This window comes from Mirounga angustirostris, unplaced genomic scaffold (genome assembly GCF_029215605.1).
Source record: "Mirounga angustirostris isolate CCGP_5_RB_7025 unplaced genomic scaffold, mMirAng1.0.hap1 SCAF_6, whole genome shotgun sequence".
Lineage (NCBI taxonomy): Eukaryota > Metazoa > Chordata > Mammalia > Carnivora > Phocidae > Mirounga > Mirounga angustirostris.
The window spans coordinates 185,959-202,244 of record NW_026991714.1 but is presented as its reverse complement, the minus strand read 5'-3'; the positions used below and the strand labels follow the sequence as shown (position 1 = coordinate 202,244).

General features: G+C 56.7%; 1 protein-coding gene across 6 annotated transcripts; it reads right to left on the bottom strand.

Annotated features, from left to right (window-relative positions):
- Nucleotides 1–14,613, bottom strand: NPR1 (natriuretic peptide receptor 1). 6 transcript variants are annotated; one of them, XM_045876416.3, is made up of 23 exons: nt 12,973–14,458; nt 12,162–12,361; nt 11,618–11,731; nt 11,074–11,209; nt 10,401–10,492; nt 9,540–9,675; nt 9,227–9,311; nt 8,289–8,409; nt 7,633–7,707; nt 7,407–7,484; nt 6,901–7,005; nt 6,582–6,656; nt 6,330–6,486; nt 5,891–6,046; nt 5,525–5,693; nt 4,675–4,821; nt 4,465–4,588; nt 4,259–4,327; nt 3,835–4,009; nt 3,492–3,590; nt 1,135–1,226; nt 858–967; nt 1–328 (listed from the first exon to the last, which is right to left on the bottom strand). In XM_045876416.3, exons 1-22 carry the CDS (start codon nt 13,922–13,924, stop codon nt 905–907), a joined length of 3,420 nt encoding a protein of 1,139 aa, XP_045732372.1. In that variant the 5' UTR covers nt 13,925–14,458; the 3' UTR covers nt 1–328; nt 858–904. The 6 variants fall into 6 exon arrangements, with proteins under 6 accessions (XP_045732372.1, XP_045732373.1, XP_045732371.1 ...); XM_045876417.3 differs by having other exon boundaries at nt 1–967; nt 6,582–6,653; nt 12,973–14,451; XM_045876415.3 differs by having other exon boundaries at nt 1–967; nt 12,973–14,430.
- Nucleotides 14,614–16,286: the final 1,673 nt, after the last annotated feature.

Here is a 16,286-nt window from a genome sequence, read left to right as displayed (position 1 = left end):
TATTAACATGCGATTAGTTTATTATAGTTATTTAAATGAGTTAATAAGGCCTTGTTTTAATTTCTAATATAGTATACATGAATAGATTTAACCCACATAAACAAAAACTCTTTGAGGCCCTCAATAATTCTGAAGGGTGTAAACAGGTCCTTAGACCAGAAGTGTCAGCACTGCTGGGGGAAGTCACAGGCTGTCAGGTAGCTGAAAGGGGGCCGGGGCCTTTTGCAGATACTGCATTCCCAGCTTGAGAAGCATGTCTTACTTGGAGTAGAGGGTGGGGAACATGGCTGTGTTTTCTGGGAACCCGCTCTCCTTCCAGAGACAGTCACTAGAATAAAGATGTTAATGGCCTCTGCTCACCAGAGAAACAAGACATACAGGCTCACAGCCCCTCCAAGCTGCCCCTCTCCCCTGCGCACTGTACCCAGTGTTGAGGGCGGAGGGGGACACAGGTGTGTTTGTGGCCTAGATGTGGACTCCCCTCATCCCCCGGATTCTCTTATAGTCCCTTTTCCTATTGCCTCTAAGGTGGCTCTTCCCCTCCCCAAATTAGTCACAGTTTAGCAAGGTTGAGGGAGTGGGGGGAGAGGATCAGGAGTCCACACCCTAGCCTGGCTTGCGTAGGATGGAGAGTGGGTACACTTGTCTATGTGTGTATGTGCCACTGGGCATGACTGTGTGCTTTGGTCCAGTTCCATGAACTCTCAAGTTCTCCCCAACACCAGTCCTCCTTCAGAGGTCATATCTGGTGTCTCCATTGGGGTTAGCACATTTGAGTTGTTCAAACTACTTCTCCGCTCCTTTGGCAATGGCAGGGCGGCTGTGGGTGAGGCCGAGGTCTGGCACCTCTCTGTTACCTCTGGCACGGGGAAGGGAGGTGTGGAAGGCCAGGAGGGAAGGCAGGTCAACCTCGAGTGCTACTCCCCCGCTCCCCGAGGAGCCAGTAGGTCCGAACTTTGCCTTTGCCCTGGAGGGAAAAAGAAGAGGCAATTGGGGTGGGGAGTAGCACACCTACCCACTTTCCCAAATGAGAGGAGAGGCTTAGGAATGGGAGTGGGGTTGGCTGCTTGAGAAGGGGCCTGGGGGAGCCCCTGGGGCCCCAAGGATGGTGAGGGCAGGGGCTTTCTTCTCTACCTTCATTTCTACATCTCCTCGAAGCTCCAGCTCGAAACCACCAAACTCTTCCAGGACAGCCTTGGTCTCAGAAGACAAGTGGATCTTCAGGGCTGGGAAGGATAAGGCAGAAGAAGGGAAGGTGGGGGATGCAGAAATAGGAGCAGGGGAGATTAGGAACTGCAGGGGTAGAAAAATGCTTTCCTTCCTTTCATTTGGCCTAGAAAGCCTCTTAATTCAGAGTCCCACCCCTCCATGTGGAGTCTGTCCATACCGGCCTCTCCCTTAGAATTCTAGAACTGTATTGTCCAACATGGTAGCCACTAGTCACCTGTGGCTATTTAAATTTAAATTAATTAAAACTAGGGGTGCCTGGGTGGCTTAGTTAGCTAACTGTCCGACTCTTGATTTCAGCTCAGGCCATGATCTCTGGGTCGTGAGTTCAAGCCCCACAATGGGCTCCACACTGGGCATGGAGCCTAATTAAAAAATAATAACAATTGGGGCGGCTGGGTGGCTCAGTCAGTTAAGTAACTGCCTTCGGCTCAGGTCATGATCTTAGGGTCCTGGGATCGAGTCCCGCATCGGGCTCCCCGCTCACTGGGGAGTCTGCTTCTCCCTCTCCCTCTGCCTCTCCTCCTGCTGGTATTCTCCCCTCCCCGCCTTGTGCTCACTTTCCCTCTCTCTCTCAAACAAATAAAATCTTTAAAAAAATAATTAAAACTAAATACAGTTAAAAAATTCAGTGCCTCAGTTGTACTGACCACATTTTTTTTTATTATTTATTTATTTGAGAGAGAGAGAGCAAGAACGAGCGCACGAGCATGGGGAGGGCAGAGAGAATCTCCAACAGACCCCCATCTGAGCATGGAGCCTGACTCGGGTCTTGGATCCTAGGACCCTGAGATCATGACCTGAGCTAAAACCAAGAGTCAGACATTCAGCCAACTAAGCCGCCCAGGCGCCCTGCACCACCACATTTCAAGTGACCAATATTCTCCTGTGACAGAGGCTACTGCAATGGACAGCACAGATTATGGAGTATCTTCCTCATTGCAGAAAATTCCATTGGATAGCATTCTAGAATGTCACCAGGCTTCAGACAGACAGTGCAGGATGGTGGTTAGGGGCTCCGACTTTAGATCTGCTCTGTCTAGTGAATCCAGTTCAGACACTTGTTTGGGGAAGTAGTCTAAACTCTGTGCCTCATTTTCCTAGTCTGTAAAATGCTGATAGTGACAGTTTCCACCCAAGGCCTTGTTATGAGAGTTAAATTTAATGCTCATCAAGTATTTAAATAGAGTCTGGTGCACAGGAAGCACTCTGTAAGTGGTTCTTGTGACTCTTGTTTAACTCAATAGTCATTTTCAGGCTGAGGGAACTGAGGCCTAGGGGAGGAGATGCGCCCCAACCGCGAGGTCAGATCTAGGCTCTGACTCCTGACCTGGTATTCCCCATACTTCTCTCGAACTTGCCCCTGCCACTCCTGGGGTCTGTATCATAGTGGCCTTGTTTTGTTGCTGAACCATTTCTGAGAAGATGCTCCTTGAAGACTGGACCTCAGCGAGGGGCTTTCTCCTACTCTGACTGCTGGAAACACAGTGCCCAGGGAGTATCTGCTGAACCAGAGCCCCTCTGGGCTCCCAAGTAGCCCTTCTCCTGCCATGAGGCTTGGATGGGGTCTGCATAAATCGCCCCCAGTGGGTCTGGGTCATCTTAGTACCCTAAGGCCTAGCACTTAGTAGTCACTCAATGCATGTTTACTGAATTGAATCGCATTGAATATAGCAGGAGGGTAGAAGATCAGCAGGAAGCAAGACTAGGGAACAGGGAGGAGTAAGCATTGACGAAATACCTACTATGTGCAGGGGTTGTGCGAGCTTTTCTACAACCCTGAGACAGGTATCGTTTTATAGATAAACAGCTGAAGCTCAGGAAAGTTGAGTGACAATTATGTCCTGGTCACGTTATATGGCTTTCACACATAACTCTTCTAAGGTCCGTATCTTATTCTCATCTTACAGATGAGGAAAACGGAGGCTTGAGGCCAATTGACACACAGCTGTGTGGGCTGTGGGTCTAGATTCACACCTAAATGGGCTGCCTGAAGCCCTCTACCACATGTAAGAGGGAGCAGAGGGGCCCGAAGGATAGGCTTCCCTTGGGGAACTGTTGAACATTGGCCTGGAAAGACTTTCAACCGTTTGGAGGAGGGGGCCCGGATCTCTGACTGGATTGGAGATGATGTGCCCACGCTGACGTGGAGCCTGGGAGGAGAAAGGGCTGGGTGCCAATACACTGGGAGGGGTGCCTGCCTGAGGGGCTTTCCTCGCTCCAGCTGCACCGCCCTCTCCAGCCGGTCCGGGCAGCCACCTTACCTTCTCCATTAGACTCCATTCTGGAAGCGGTGTTGACTGTGTCTCCGAAGAGACAGTAACGGGGCATCTTCAGCCCTACCACACCGGCACACACGGGTCCTGCAGGGAGTGGAGGCCCATCAGTGCCAGGGTGGCAGAGGTGTTAAGAATGGCAGGTGGGAGGAATGGATGGGGACTGCTGGGCAGGACTCCTGGAGAGTCAAGAGGTGGGAGCCGAGGCCCCTGGGAATCCAGGTGTGCATGTGTGTGATGGGTGGTGGAGGGGAGCTGGGCCTGGGGATACGTCTCTAGCCCTTGGGAACAGCCAGGCCCGGGGACAGTCCAGCCTTGGGGGCTCCCTCACCTGTGTGGATGCCGATTCGCAGGCGCAGCTCCTCCTGGGGCCGATGGCGGATGCGGAAGGAGCGCACTGCGTCCAGCAGCGCCAGGGCCATGCGGGCCACCTCCCGGGCATGCAGCAGCCCGTTCCGCACGGGGAGCCCGGACACCACCATGTAGGCGTCACCAATGGTCTCCACCTGTGGGGCCCGCCAGAGGACGCAGGGTATGAGCCCTGGGAGTGTCTCTTCCCTGTGCTGCCCCCACACTCTGTGCACCGTCTTTGGTCCAGCGCCCCATCCCCTGCGTCCCTGCCCTGCCTGTTCCTGGGGCTCCAGGTAACAGTCTCTGCCCATGTCTCATGGTCTCCTCTCTCAACACTCTGCGCTTCCCCTTCTCTGACCCGCGCATCACCACCTGTCCACGTCCGTCCCCACGCCCACCCTCACCTTGTACACATCGAAGTTGTCTATGACGGCATCAAAGCAAGTGTACAGATCATTGAGCAGGGTCACCACCTGGAAGGGACGAGAAGCCAAGGGTGGGAGGCAGGAAGGGCCCCACCTGGGATCGAGTGGGAACAGGGACCCGCAGGCAGGCCCGATAGGGTGGAGATGCAGGCCAAGCACACCGGCCTGGCTTCACCTGGACTCACCTGCATGGGGGTGCTCTCTGCTGACAAGGCTGTGAAGCCCACGATGTCACTGAAGTAGATAGTGACACTGTCGAAGGCTTCAGCCTGGACCGTCTCCCCACGCTTCAGCTGCTCGGCCACTGAGCTGTGGGGTCAGGGACAGGTGCAGGATCAGAGCATGAGGTGGGGCCAGGAGGGGGTGGCCGGGCGACACCAGACACGGGCACTCACTGAGGCAGAATCTGGTAGAGCAGGGCCTCGGCTTTGCGTCTCTCCTCCAGGTAGGCCTGGGTCCGCTCCTCTACCAACCCCTCCAGATTGTTGGCATACTGCTCCATGCGGGACAGCAGGTTGTCCAGGATGTTGCTGCTACTCTCCCTGAGGACCGGGGGTGGGGGGTGGGGGTGGCGGTGGGCAGGGGTCAGTGAGAGCGGGGTAGCCGGCAGTACCTGGAAGTGCCCACCCTGGCACTCACCCTTCCCAGGCTTCATGTGAGCCCATCCCCTAACTACAGTGGGGTCCCTGGAGAGGGTTGGGGTTGGGGAGCATGGCAGGATGGCTGGGTGTGGCAGGGGAAAGCGTAGGAGGAAAGTTCCATTCATCTCTGAGACCCCAGAGTCAGGCCCCAAGCTGGAGAGATATTGGCTACTTTGTTCATCTTTGTTGTTGAACACAAGCAAGTTAGAAGGAGGTAGAGGAGGTGGAGATGGACAGGGGTCAAGCGAGGACGGAGTGTGGGCACACGGGCAGGCAAAGGGGTGTGTGGAGGGGTGGTTGGGGCAAACTGCGGCAGGGACGTCCAAGGGCTGGGGTGAGAGCCCCTGTGGAGGGTTGGGAGGCAGGGAGCTCCACTGGTTCTGCACCACTTCAGAGGAGGGGCTGGTGGGGGGGCAATGCTGGTGGGGGGAGGGGTCTGAGAGGTGGGGGAACGATGGGACAGCTGGGTTATGCAGCACTCACAAAAGCGGGCTGTGAGGCTGTGGTGGGCTGGAGCGGGCTCTCTGCCACTGCCAGGAGAAGACTTAAGTGTGGGGCACAGGGTGGCTGTGGGGGGTGGGGGGCTGGGAGGTACATCCGCCACCTGTTGAACTTGCGCAGCATCAGGCGAATCTGCTGGAAGGGCGGCCGCTCCTGCGGCTCCTCGGCCCAGCACCGCTGCATCAGCTGCCCCAGCTCCTCCAGGTGGCTCTGCAGGGCCAGGGAGGGCCGGAAGGGGGGCTGTGCCCCCCGAGTCACACGCTCCACGATCTCTGTGTGGGGGAAGAGGGGCTGAGGGGAGGGGCCCGCCAAGGGCCAGGGAGAGATGGTGGGGAGGTCCAGGGCCAGGCTGGTGTGGTTGAGCCACGTGCCAAGGGGCAGGTGTGGTGGTGTTTCCAGGGCTCCCTCACCCTGGGGCTGGGTGTAGTTGCAATTGTGGCAGGGCTAGGGGACAACATGGTTCTCTCACCTTTGGGGCTGAGGTCCAAACCTTCCACGTGGAAGACACCGCGCCTTAGGGCAATCTCCTGAAGGATGATCCCAAAGCTGTACACGTCACCTGCCTGGGAGCCCCGGGCAGGGGGTGAGGCCATTCGCAGGAGCTCAGGGGCTGTCCACAGCTTTTCTGCAGGTCAGAGGTCAGGAGTCATGGGGCGAAGGGCCCTAAAATTAAGGGGTGGGGGGAAACAAGGTCCTAGAAGATGTGGCTGGAGAGATCTGGAGCCACCAAACCGAGTGCTACGGAAGAAGCCTCGAGACCACTGTGTCAGGCTCCCCTTTCCACTGGAGAATGAACTGAACCAGGAATCAGGAAAGCCGTGCCAAGCCCTTGAGAAGCCAAGCATCAGTCCCTCTGCGGGGCTGTGCTAGGGAGGAGGGGCGTCTTAGGAGTCAGAGTTAGGGCTCACTGGCATAGAGTGTGTGGCCTTGCTCTGGTTCCGGGTCCCTGAAGCTTTCCAGGCCAAAGTCGGTGATCTTGAGCACAAAGCGCCCGTCTACTACGCAGTTGGATGATTTGAGGTTGCCATGGGAGCAAATGGCCCCGTTGTGTAGGAACAGCATACCCTGGGAAATTTGGGGAGGCAGAGGTCTTGGTTTCAGTGGGACCTACAATCAGGGCTGGGGAGAAGCATGCCTGGCCCCTCCCCCACATATCCCACCTTGACAATGTCATTGGTGAGAGAGTACCGGAACATCCAGTCTAAGGTGATGCTCTCATTCTCCAGAATGTCCTGCTGGGCAATGAGAGTCAGGCATGTACACTAGGGACTCCAGGGGGGTTGCAGAGGCCTACTGACATAAACCGGCATGACAGGACAAAGCCTTGGATTTACTCTAGTGCATTTGCCCCCCTCCCCCATTCTATAGATGGGGCAAATAAAGGTCAGAATGAGGGAGAAGCTTGCCTGGGGTCATATGGCCAGTGGGGGACAGAAGCAGGACTAGACCCAGATCTCCCAAGACCCCTTGTCCCCTCACCTGCAAGCTCCCACGGGGACAGTACTCTGTGAGGATACAGATGTTGGGGGGGTCAGTGCAGGCACCTACAAACCTGGTCAGGTGTTCATTCTGTACATCCCGCATCTGTAGGTGGGGGCCAGTATCAGGAACCTGACAGAGACCTCACTCCTCACCAAGTGCCCCCCCCAGGGACCCCTGTCTTCTTAATGCCCTATTCACTCTGCAGACGGTCTAAGACCCTGATGATTCCCACCCGTGTTCTAAAGAACCCTCCCCCAGAATCTGCTCCCTGCTCACTCTGCCTCCTAATCCCTCCATCCCCCAGGGGCATCCAATACAGCCCCTCCAGGACTCCCCCCACCCCCAGGATACCTCCACTAGTCTCTTCTCCCATTTAGGACCTTCTCTCCCACATACAATATGCGAGGGTCCATCCCTTCCCTGGGATACCCTGTAGTCCTCCCATAACCTTCCCATGTCCCTGGGACTCTCCCCCAGGCTACTGCCTCACTCCCCCACATTACATGCTTCAGTTCAAACAGGACTTTTCGTGTCAGCTCAATGCGCTTACGATTCACACGTTTCACAGCCACAAGGTTGCCCTGAGCAAGGAATGGAGGATGTCACTGAGATGGCCCAGTGGTGGGGACTCCAATTGCTCCTGCAGGCAACTCCAGGACCGCCCTGTGCCCCGCACCCCACCCCAGAGCCCTGCCCAGCTCCAAGGATGGCAGTCTTTCCCCGGCGCACCTTATAATATGCTGTCTTGGCAAACACTTGGAACTGGCCCTCTGTGGTTAGCAGGGAGCCATAATTGGAGCCTCTCTGGAGGGATGGAGAGCAGGAGGGGTGGTCAGCCCACTCTGTCCCGGTGGCCGGAGCTCTGGCCCGCCTTATCTCTGTCGTCCTGCTTCTCATTCCACATCATAAAATCCTTTTCTTTTTTTTAAACATTTAAATATTTTTATTTCAAAGATTTTATTTATTTATTTCACAGAGAGAGTGAAAGAGCACAAGCAGGGGGAGCAGGAGAAGGAGGGGGAGAAGGAGGCTCCCTGCTCAGCAGGGAGCCCGACGCGGGGCTCGATCCCAGGACCCCGGGATCATGACCTGAGCCCAAGGCAGACACTTAACGAACTGAGCCACCCAGGTGCCCCTATTTATTTCTTTTTTAAATGTATTTCCACATATACTGTTTCTGAACTTTGAAAGCCGCCTGTGAAGGAGGCTCTGTGGGCATAATCTACCTGAGGTAGTCCCAGAGGGGCAATGGGACTCACCCCAGGTCACACAGCAAGTGAAGGCAGAGTGGGAACCAGAACCTTGCCCTCTACCCTAGTAACCAGGCACTGGCCCCGACCCCACACCCAGCTGTCCCCCACTCTTCCCCTTACAAGTGTTCTTACCCCACTCAGGGTCAGCCGGCTGCCTGCACTCCGGAGGTGCCTCTCAAGGCTACTGGGCTGCACGTCCTCCCAGCGCACCCGCCACAGTTCTGAGGCCAGTTCCTTCTCCAGCTGCATCTTCCTGGGGCATGAAACCTCCATCTGAACCCGTGTCTGAACCCCTGACCCCGGGCTGGGCAGCTTAGCAGCCCCTCCTCTGAACCCTGGGACCACCGCAGGTGCCGACAGGTGGACGGGGGAGTCAGGCGGTGTGGGTGAAGTCCTGCCTGCCTCACGGGGACCTTGGGCAGTCACTTCATGTCTCTGAGCCTCATGTCCTCATGTCCCAGTGTCCTGATTTGGGGACTGGCGACCTCGACATTTATTTCAAAGCATTGTTGTAAGAAGGAAAAGAAACAGTGCGTGGCAGTGCCTGGCGCATAGTCTAGGCTCAACCAGCACTGATCTTCTCCTTCCCCTCCTTGCATCCCTCTGATGTTAATGTCTGACTTTCATTTCGGCCTCCCACTGGAAGGCGGGAGTGGGGCTCTCTTACCTCCCTCCTCCACTCTGGGCTCAGCACCCAGTATAAAGCAGTGTTCATCACCCCTAGTCAACTGACTGGGCCCAGGGCCACAGGGTTTGAACCATCATTCCCCATCAGGTCTGCTCGAGTCGGAAGGGAGGAGACACCAGCCCCTAGGCCAGAACCCACATGCCTGTGACGCCCAACTGCTCTGCTCAACTGCTCTGCTCTTCTCAGGGCTCCCAGACCCTTCCTGGCCCTCCTTCTCTCCTCCCTGTGTCCTAAGGCTTTTTAGTCTCCCTCCTTCCCCATCTCCTGCAGCTTTCCTCCACTGTCCCTCCACCCGTCCCACTTCCCTCCAGGTCCCTGCTGCTTCCTTTGCTAGTTCTCCAGGCCTCCCAGCCTCACTCCCCACCCTCATTCCAAGACTCACCTGCATATGAAGAAGGAGGCAGTCAGAATGCTGAGCAGGGAGAGGCTCCCCACCAAAGCCAGCACTTCCAGGGAAGAAAAGTGATCTGCACAAGAGTCCAAGTTCCAGCAAGAGAGATTTGGTTAGACAGCAGGAGGAGGAAACTTCTCATAGTTAATCAGTGAACTAGGAAGATGGATGAAGGGAGGAAAAAGGCAGGAGGAGTCTCTCCAGAAAACCCTCAGTGTGGGAGAGGAGCACCTAGTAGACTCCTGAGGTGGGGAAAAGAGAGAATGTCTCCAGAATGGAGGCCTGGAAGGCGAGAGGCAGTCACCTTGGTTGCAAGCTGGGTCCTCGTTGTCAAAGCCGCATTTGGGGATGTCAGGAGGTGGGTACCCCAGGGGCCAGTTCAGTTTGCACCCTGGCATGGCCACCAGCTCCTGGGAAGTGCCATTGTAGTTCAGAACAACCTATGGGAGGGCAGGAGTGGTGGGCGGGAAAGGCCTGGGTGACGCCTCCTGTCCGGGAGCAGGGCTGCCTCCCACCCACCCCATGTCTGCTCCCAGGGCCTGTATCTGGGCTGCTGTCAACAATTTAGCAAGCCCCTGCTGTGACCAGATGCAGAGGGCCCTCATATGCATGCCATTAGAGTGGAAAAACTTGGCTTTATAAAGAGAACTCCATGTAGAACCCCAACCTGACATTCAGGGAGTTTATAATCTTGGACTGAAGCACATACAAAACAGGAAAAGACAATGTTCTCAGTCCACATTCCCAGGCCCAATCCATGTATCTCTTCTCCAGGAAGTCTTCCCCTAATGATCTGCTCCTTAGTGCTTGTGGCCCCAATTCCTTCCTGTTCCCGACTGAACTTAAAGAGCTGCACGGCCCCCAAGTTAGCCTGTCTCTGCCGAGAGAGGGTCCTGCCTATCTTAGGAGACACGGGACTTCCTGAGGGTAGGGCTGTGCTCTCTTCTCAGACATGGGGTTCCTCAAGGGTCCCCGTCATTCTGGTTGCTCCCCCAGACCAGAGCTGGGTCTCTTTTATCCCTGGATTCTCTTATCCCTCTCCAAAGGTGACCAAGCATGGTAGGGGTGACTACAGAGCAGAGATGCCCTGGCAGGGCTGTGGGGGAAGGCCGAAGGACAAGATGTCATTGACAGTTGGCACTGTCTCCTGGGGGCACAACCTTACCCTGAAAGTGCCAGTCTCAGGATGCATATCCCAGAGGGAGAAGTCAGTCTCCCGATCTCCATTGCTGTCCATTTTCAGGTATCCTGTCACACCTGGGGCATGGAGGAAGATGGCTATATTTTGAGAAAGTGGAAGTTCAGCACTTCCCCCTACCTTATCTCTATCCCCATCTTATCTCCATCCCTTGATCTTCTTTGCCTTGCCCTCCAAACATATCTAATAGTAACAAAGTATTAATAACATATATAATAACAAAAGGGACATACATTTCAGCAGTAGGAATGATTGAAGCTGGGGACTTAGGAAGACTTTTTTTTTAAGATTTTATTTATTTATTTGAGAGAGAGAAAGTGAGACAGAGCATGAGCAGAGCGGGGAGGGGCAGAGGAAGAGGGAGAAGCAGACTCCCCACTGAGCAGGGAGCCTTAGGCAGCCCCTGGGATCATGACCTGGTAACTGACTGAGCCACCCAGGCGCCCCACTTAGGAGGACTTCTTGAGGGAGCTAGGGAAATGGGGAAGGAGGCCCTAGGGAAGCTGGGGAGCTTCCCTATATAAGAGAGGAAAGGACAGGCATGGGTGAGTGACCCCCTCAGCGGCTAGCCAGAGGCTTCTCATGGCCTCCTGCTTGGGGCACCCCATGGTAGCCTATCTCTGTCACCTCCAGCCCTGACCTTGGAAGCTTCGGTTCCACATCCGCTGAGTGATGGCCTCCCCATCCGTGACAGTTCCCCCACGTGCCAGAGTCTCTGTCACTGCTTGTACATAGAGCAGGAGCCCATCGTGGAAGGATGCTGGGATGGTGTTCACCTGCAGGAGTGAGCAGAGCTTGGCTGGGGTGGGATATATGAGGGGTGGTGAGTGGGGCATTGTGGAGGAGGAAATGGAGGGCACCGGAGCTTGGAGGAGGGTGGGAGAAAACACCCCCACAGGACAGAGATTTTTCTACTTATAAGATGCCTCCACAAATACCTCTGCTTCTGAATCCTGCCAGGCAGATAGGGCAGGACACGTCGTCCTCATTTTACTGATGAGGACTTGAGTTTCAGAGGCTGAACAACTTGTCAATGTCCCCCTTGGTCATCAGAAGGGGAAGCATGGGAGGCCTGGGCATCCAGAGATGGCTAAGATGACAGGCTGGCCACCGGCAGAGGCCATGGAGTGGGGTGGGGGTGGGGGCTGGATGTCCATTCTGGAAGGTCCCAGGACCCACCCTACCAGGCCATCCTCCATGGTGAAGTTGAACTGCTCATGGGCCAAGTGTTTTAGCTGCTGCAGGAATTCCAAGTACTCAGGATTATCCGGCTCTTTATATGTAATGATTTTGGCAGCCTGAGGAAGGGGTCAGTGGAGAGGGGAGAGCTGGGAGCTGATCCAGTCCTCCCAGTACCCTGGGGCCCACCTCCCCCAGTGCATCTCTGCCGAGCTCAAGGTCAAAGTGGATGGGCTCTATGTCATGTATCAGGTGCTGCCTGCTCCAAAGCAGGGGACCCAGTGGGATGACTTCTCAAGTTCTATTAGTCTGTGGTATTGGAATACCCTCCCACCTCAAGCCCATTCGCTCATCTTTTTGGCCTCCTAGCTCTGAAGTCTCCTAGTCCTCTATACACACCTCACCCCTCCTTCCCATCCTCACCTGCTTCCCTGAGCATCAAAAGCCTCTTTTTTGGAATCCATTCAGACCCTGAGGAACCGAGTGCCCAGAAACTAGGTGCCACCAGCTCAGAGTCCCACAGCCTGGGCTTATAGCCTAGACACTTACCTGAAAGGCCTGGTGGGCACTAATATCCTGCCCATCTCCTCTCTCCCAGGGCCTGTGGGGAGCAAGGCCATGTGCACCTTGCAGGCTTTGTCCAAAGAGGTCCAGGTGGAAGAACACATAGTCCTCCCCACTTAGACCAGCTTCCATGGCCAAAAGCATCAGAGTTCTGAAGGCATCTGGGGAGCTGCATATGTAGATAACTGGGGAGGAAGAGGGGATGGTCAGAAAGAGAGAGAAGCCTAGCTCTTGGCGGAGTGGGAAGGAAGTTCCCAGACTCTACCCTGATCTAGGCCGCGGCCCAAGAAAGGTGGAGAGGGCTGGGAGGAGTCGGTGGGCCGGGGTGGTGGAAGGAGCAGGGACCCGGAGAGCAGGGGAAGCGGCGCCAAAGGTGGGGAAGGTGGGGTCAGCCTCGGAGGGAGAGGAGGGGGCGGGCCAGCTGGAGAAGGGACTGGAAGGGGAGAGGGAGTGTGGAGGAGAAGATGGAGGGGGAGAGGCTGCTGGGAGGCGACCGAAAATGGAGGAGAAAAGAAGGGCTGGGCATTACGCCGGGGGCCTACTAAGTGTCAGGTGACGGCAGGCATTTTCTGCCGGAGGGAGCGGTGGGACGCAGGTGGGGGAGTCCGGGAGCGCGGGACCGTGGAGACAGCGGGCAGAGGGAGGCAGGGGGCCGAGGCTGGCTGGGGAATGGGGAGCGCGGGACCGTGGACACAGCCGGCAGAGGGAGGCAGGGAAATGGAGCCTTGGGCCGAGGCTGGCTGGGGAATGGGGAGCCGCGCGCGCCGCGGGAAGACCGGCCCGGGCGCCCCCTCACCTCGGCCTTTGCGCCTCACGGTCCGCAGCAGCAGGGCGTAGTGGTCGAGGTCGCCCTCGGCGAACTCCAGGTGGTCCACCGTGATGTTGAGGCGGTCCCGCACGCGCATGTACAGCCCCTCCACCACGAAGAAGCAGGGCTGGTCGTCGCCGGGCCGGTAGGCGTAGAGCACCAGCGCCTGGCGCTCCCAGCCCAGCCGTCGGTGCAGCGCCGCCACCAAGTCGCCCAGCTTGGCGTGGCTGGGCCCGGCGCGGGTGGTCAGCGCGTACTCGTCCTTGGCGCCGAAGCCCAGCGCCGGGGCGCCGGCGGTCAGCAGCGGCACCCGCCAGTGCGCCGTGAAGCGCCCCACCGGGGCGGCGGCGTACACGCAGCCGGGGCCGAGGAACACGGCGGGGCTGTGCTCCCACTTGAGGTCCACCGCGGCCAGGGGCGCGGCGGTGTCGGAGCAGACGCCCAGCGCGTTCTCGCTGCTGCCCAGCACCGTGCGCACCGTCCAGCCCGGCAGCAAGTCGGGCCGCGCTCTCACCCCGGCCAGGGCCAGCTCCACGGCCGGCCCCACGCGCGCCCACGACCACGGGTACGAGGTGTTGGCCAGCGGCAGCACCACGGCCACGGTCAGGTTGCCCGCGTGGCCGCCTGGGAGCAGCGGCAGCAGGAGCAGGAGCGGGAGGGCGCCCGCGGGGCGGCCGGGGCGCAGCACGGCTTCAGCCGGCCGCTCGGCGGGCGAGCGCTCGCACCCTGGCCTCTGCGGCCCCCTCCGCGGCCCGGTCGCGGGCATCGGGCGCGCCCACCCCAGGGCACGCTGCCCCCTCCAGCTGCGTCGCTCGGTGTCGGCCGCGCGAGGGGCGCGTGGCGGGCGCCGCGGGGCAGGTGGGCGCTGGCAGCGGGGCGCGGGGGCTCGGGGGACGAGCGTGGGCGACAGCGCGAGGGTGCGTGTGTTAGGAGCAAGCATTCGGGGGAGAAGGGTGGGAGAGGGCGCGAGGGAGGGAAGGGGAGTGGAGCGTTTGTGTGCGCGCGTGAGCGGCTGCCCCGGGAGGGTGTCAGCGGGGGCGTCCGGCCGGCCCAAGTCCCCGGCCGTCCGGGGGGGACAGGGGAGGTCCTGAGCCCAGCTCCGAGTCCTTCCTCCCGCCGCTTCCCCTCCCAGACGCGGCGACTGGAGAGCCAACCCGGGATCTTTAACTCCTTCGTCCCCGCCCCGAAGTTGCGGACGTGCCCGCGCCCCGAGCCCGCGCGCTTTCCCCTGAGACCCTCCACGCCGTCCTCCTCCGAGAGCGGCGCCCTCAGAAGGGGCTTCCTCGCTGGGGTCGGAAGCAGGACCGAGGGGAGACTCGTGTGGGGGCCGCGGGGGCCCATTTGCGCCCCACCTCGTCCCTCCCCCTACCTGGTTCCGTTTGGGGAAGAGGGCTGTGCTGGTTTGGGATCTTGGCAAGAAAAGGTGTGAGTGTACGGAAGTGTGTGTGTCTGGGGTGGACGGGAGGGTGGCGGGTTTCTGGAAGGGCGTTAAAGTAGGTGAGCCCAGGGTGCCCGTGACTCAGTACATCCAGGACCGCCCCCGCCCCCCCAGCTTCCAGATAGAGCAGATTGACGGAGAGCACGGACCCAGGGGAAGGGCGGAGTTAACCCTTTAGTTCCCAAATGGTTATAGGAAGGGGGAGAAGAACGTGCGGTGGCTGGAGTGGGGAGGAGGAGAGTGGTGACCTCGGGGCCGCTCCCGGAAGGCGAGTGTGAGTTTGTTTGAGGGGGATTGTTAAAATGGGATTTGCGGTGACGGTGGGAGGCGGTGTTGGAAATGACCGGTGGAGGCGTCCCCTGGGGAGAGGGTTGGGGGTCCCCCCGCTGTGGCATCAGTCTGCCCTCTCGCGGCCAGCAGGGGTCACTGACGCAGCTGCAATCGCAGACCCTCTCCGATCCTGTGCCTGGACTGAGCCCAACACCTGCAAACTTGCCCTCAGCAAACCGACTTGAAGCGCCGGCTAAATGCTGAGGGTATGAAGGTAAATATATGTATAGTCGTGCCTTGGAGGAGCTCTGCTTGGGACAAATAGCCATAATGTAATCTGATTGAGGACCACAACAGAGAGATGGATAAATTGCTAAGAGGCCCAGATAGGACTTCTGCTTGCTTTGGGGGCCAGGAAAATCTCCAAAGAGAAATAATTCAGCAAGAGTAGAATGATGAGCAAGGTATTCTGTGCAGAAAGAGCAGAATACTGAAGTATATTTCCTGTATGAGGAATTTTGGGGGAATTTTAGGACCATTTTTTCTTATGGTCTAGAACAAATAGTAGCCGTTGGACCAACTACAGATGGCCGGAATGCTTTGTTTGGCCTGCACTCTCTTTCTCTATATTTGACTTAATTGCCTACACTTAAAAATCAGCAGATGAGGGGCACCAGGCTGGCTCAGTCAGCGGAGGGTGGGACTCTTTCTTTCTTTCTTTCTTTCTTTCTTTCTTTCTTTCTTTCTTTCTTTCTTTCTTTCTTTCTTTCTTTCTTTTTCTTTCTTTTTCTTTCTTTCCTTCTTTCTTTCCTTCTTTCTTTCTTTCTTTCTTTCTTTCTTTTTCTTTCTTTCCTTCTTTCTTTCTTTCTTCCTTCCTTCCTTCCTTTCTTCCTTTCTTTCTTTCTTTCTTTCTTTCTTTCTTTCTTTCTTTCTTTCTTTCTTTCTTTCTTTCTTTCTATTTTTAAAGATTTATTTATTTAATAGAGAGAGAGACCGAGAAAGAAAACGGGGCGGGGAGGGGCAGAGGGAGAGAGAGAACCTCAAGTAGATTCCCCACTGAGCACAGAGTCCCTCACAAGGCTCAACCCCAGGACTCCCAGATCATGACCTGAGCTGAAATCAAGAGTCCATGCTCAACCAACTGAGCCACCCAGCCACCCCGGGTGGGACTCTTGATCTCTGTGTCCTGAGTTCAAGCCCCAAATTGGGCATAGAGCTCACTTAAAAAAAAAAAGTAAAAAAAAAAAAAAATTAGTAGATGACACATAAATATTTGGATTTCTGACTTGTCTTGAAATATTAGAAAGCTGGCAATAGCTAAGTCCTGCATCCCTTCCTTGAGCTGAGTCTAGTTCATCACAGTTCTTATCCATCCTGTTCACTCATCTGCTTTACCTGCCTGGCTGCTGTAGGAGTTTATATTTTGAATCCTGATCCATGATGTAAGGTGTGTGCTTGTAGGAATGACTGAGGAGAAGGGCGCCTGGGTGCCTTCAGCTCAGGTCATGACCCCAAGGTCCTGGGATCAAGCTCCCTGTCGCCTGCTTCTCCCTCTCCCTCTGCCTGTGGTTCCCCCTGCTTGTGCTCTCTCTCT

Coding starts and splice junctions, on each gene's coding strand:
- NPR1 (XM_045876416.3), bottom strand. CDS start 13,924: ATGCTTGCTCCTAACACACGCACCCTCGCGCTGTCGCCCACGCTCGTC. Junction 10,493..11,073: donor GTGGAACCGAAGCTTCCAAG/GTCAGGGCTGGA, acceptor TCCATGCCCCAG/GTGTGACAGGATACCTGAAA. Junction 9,676..10,400: donor CTGAGACTGGCACTTTCAGG/GTAAGGTTGTGC, acceptor GCCCTCCCATAG/GTTGTTCTGAACTACAATGG.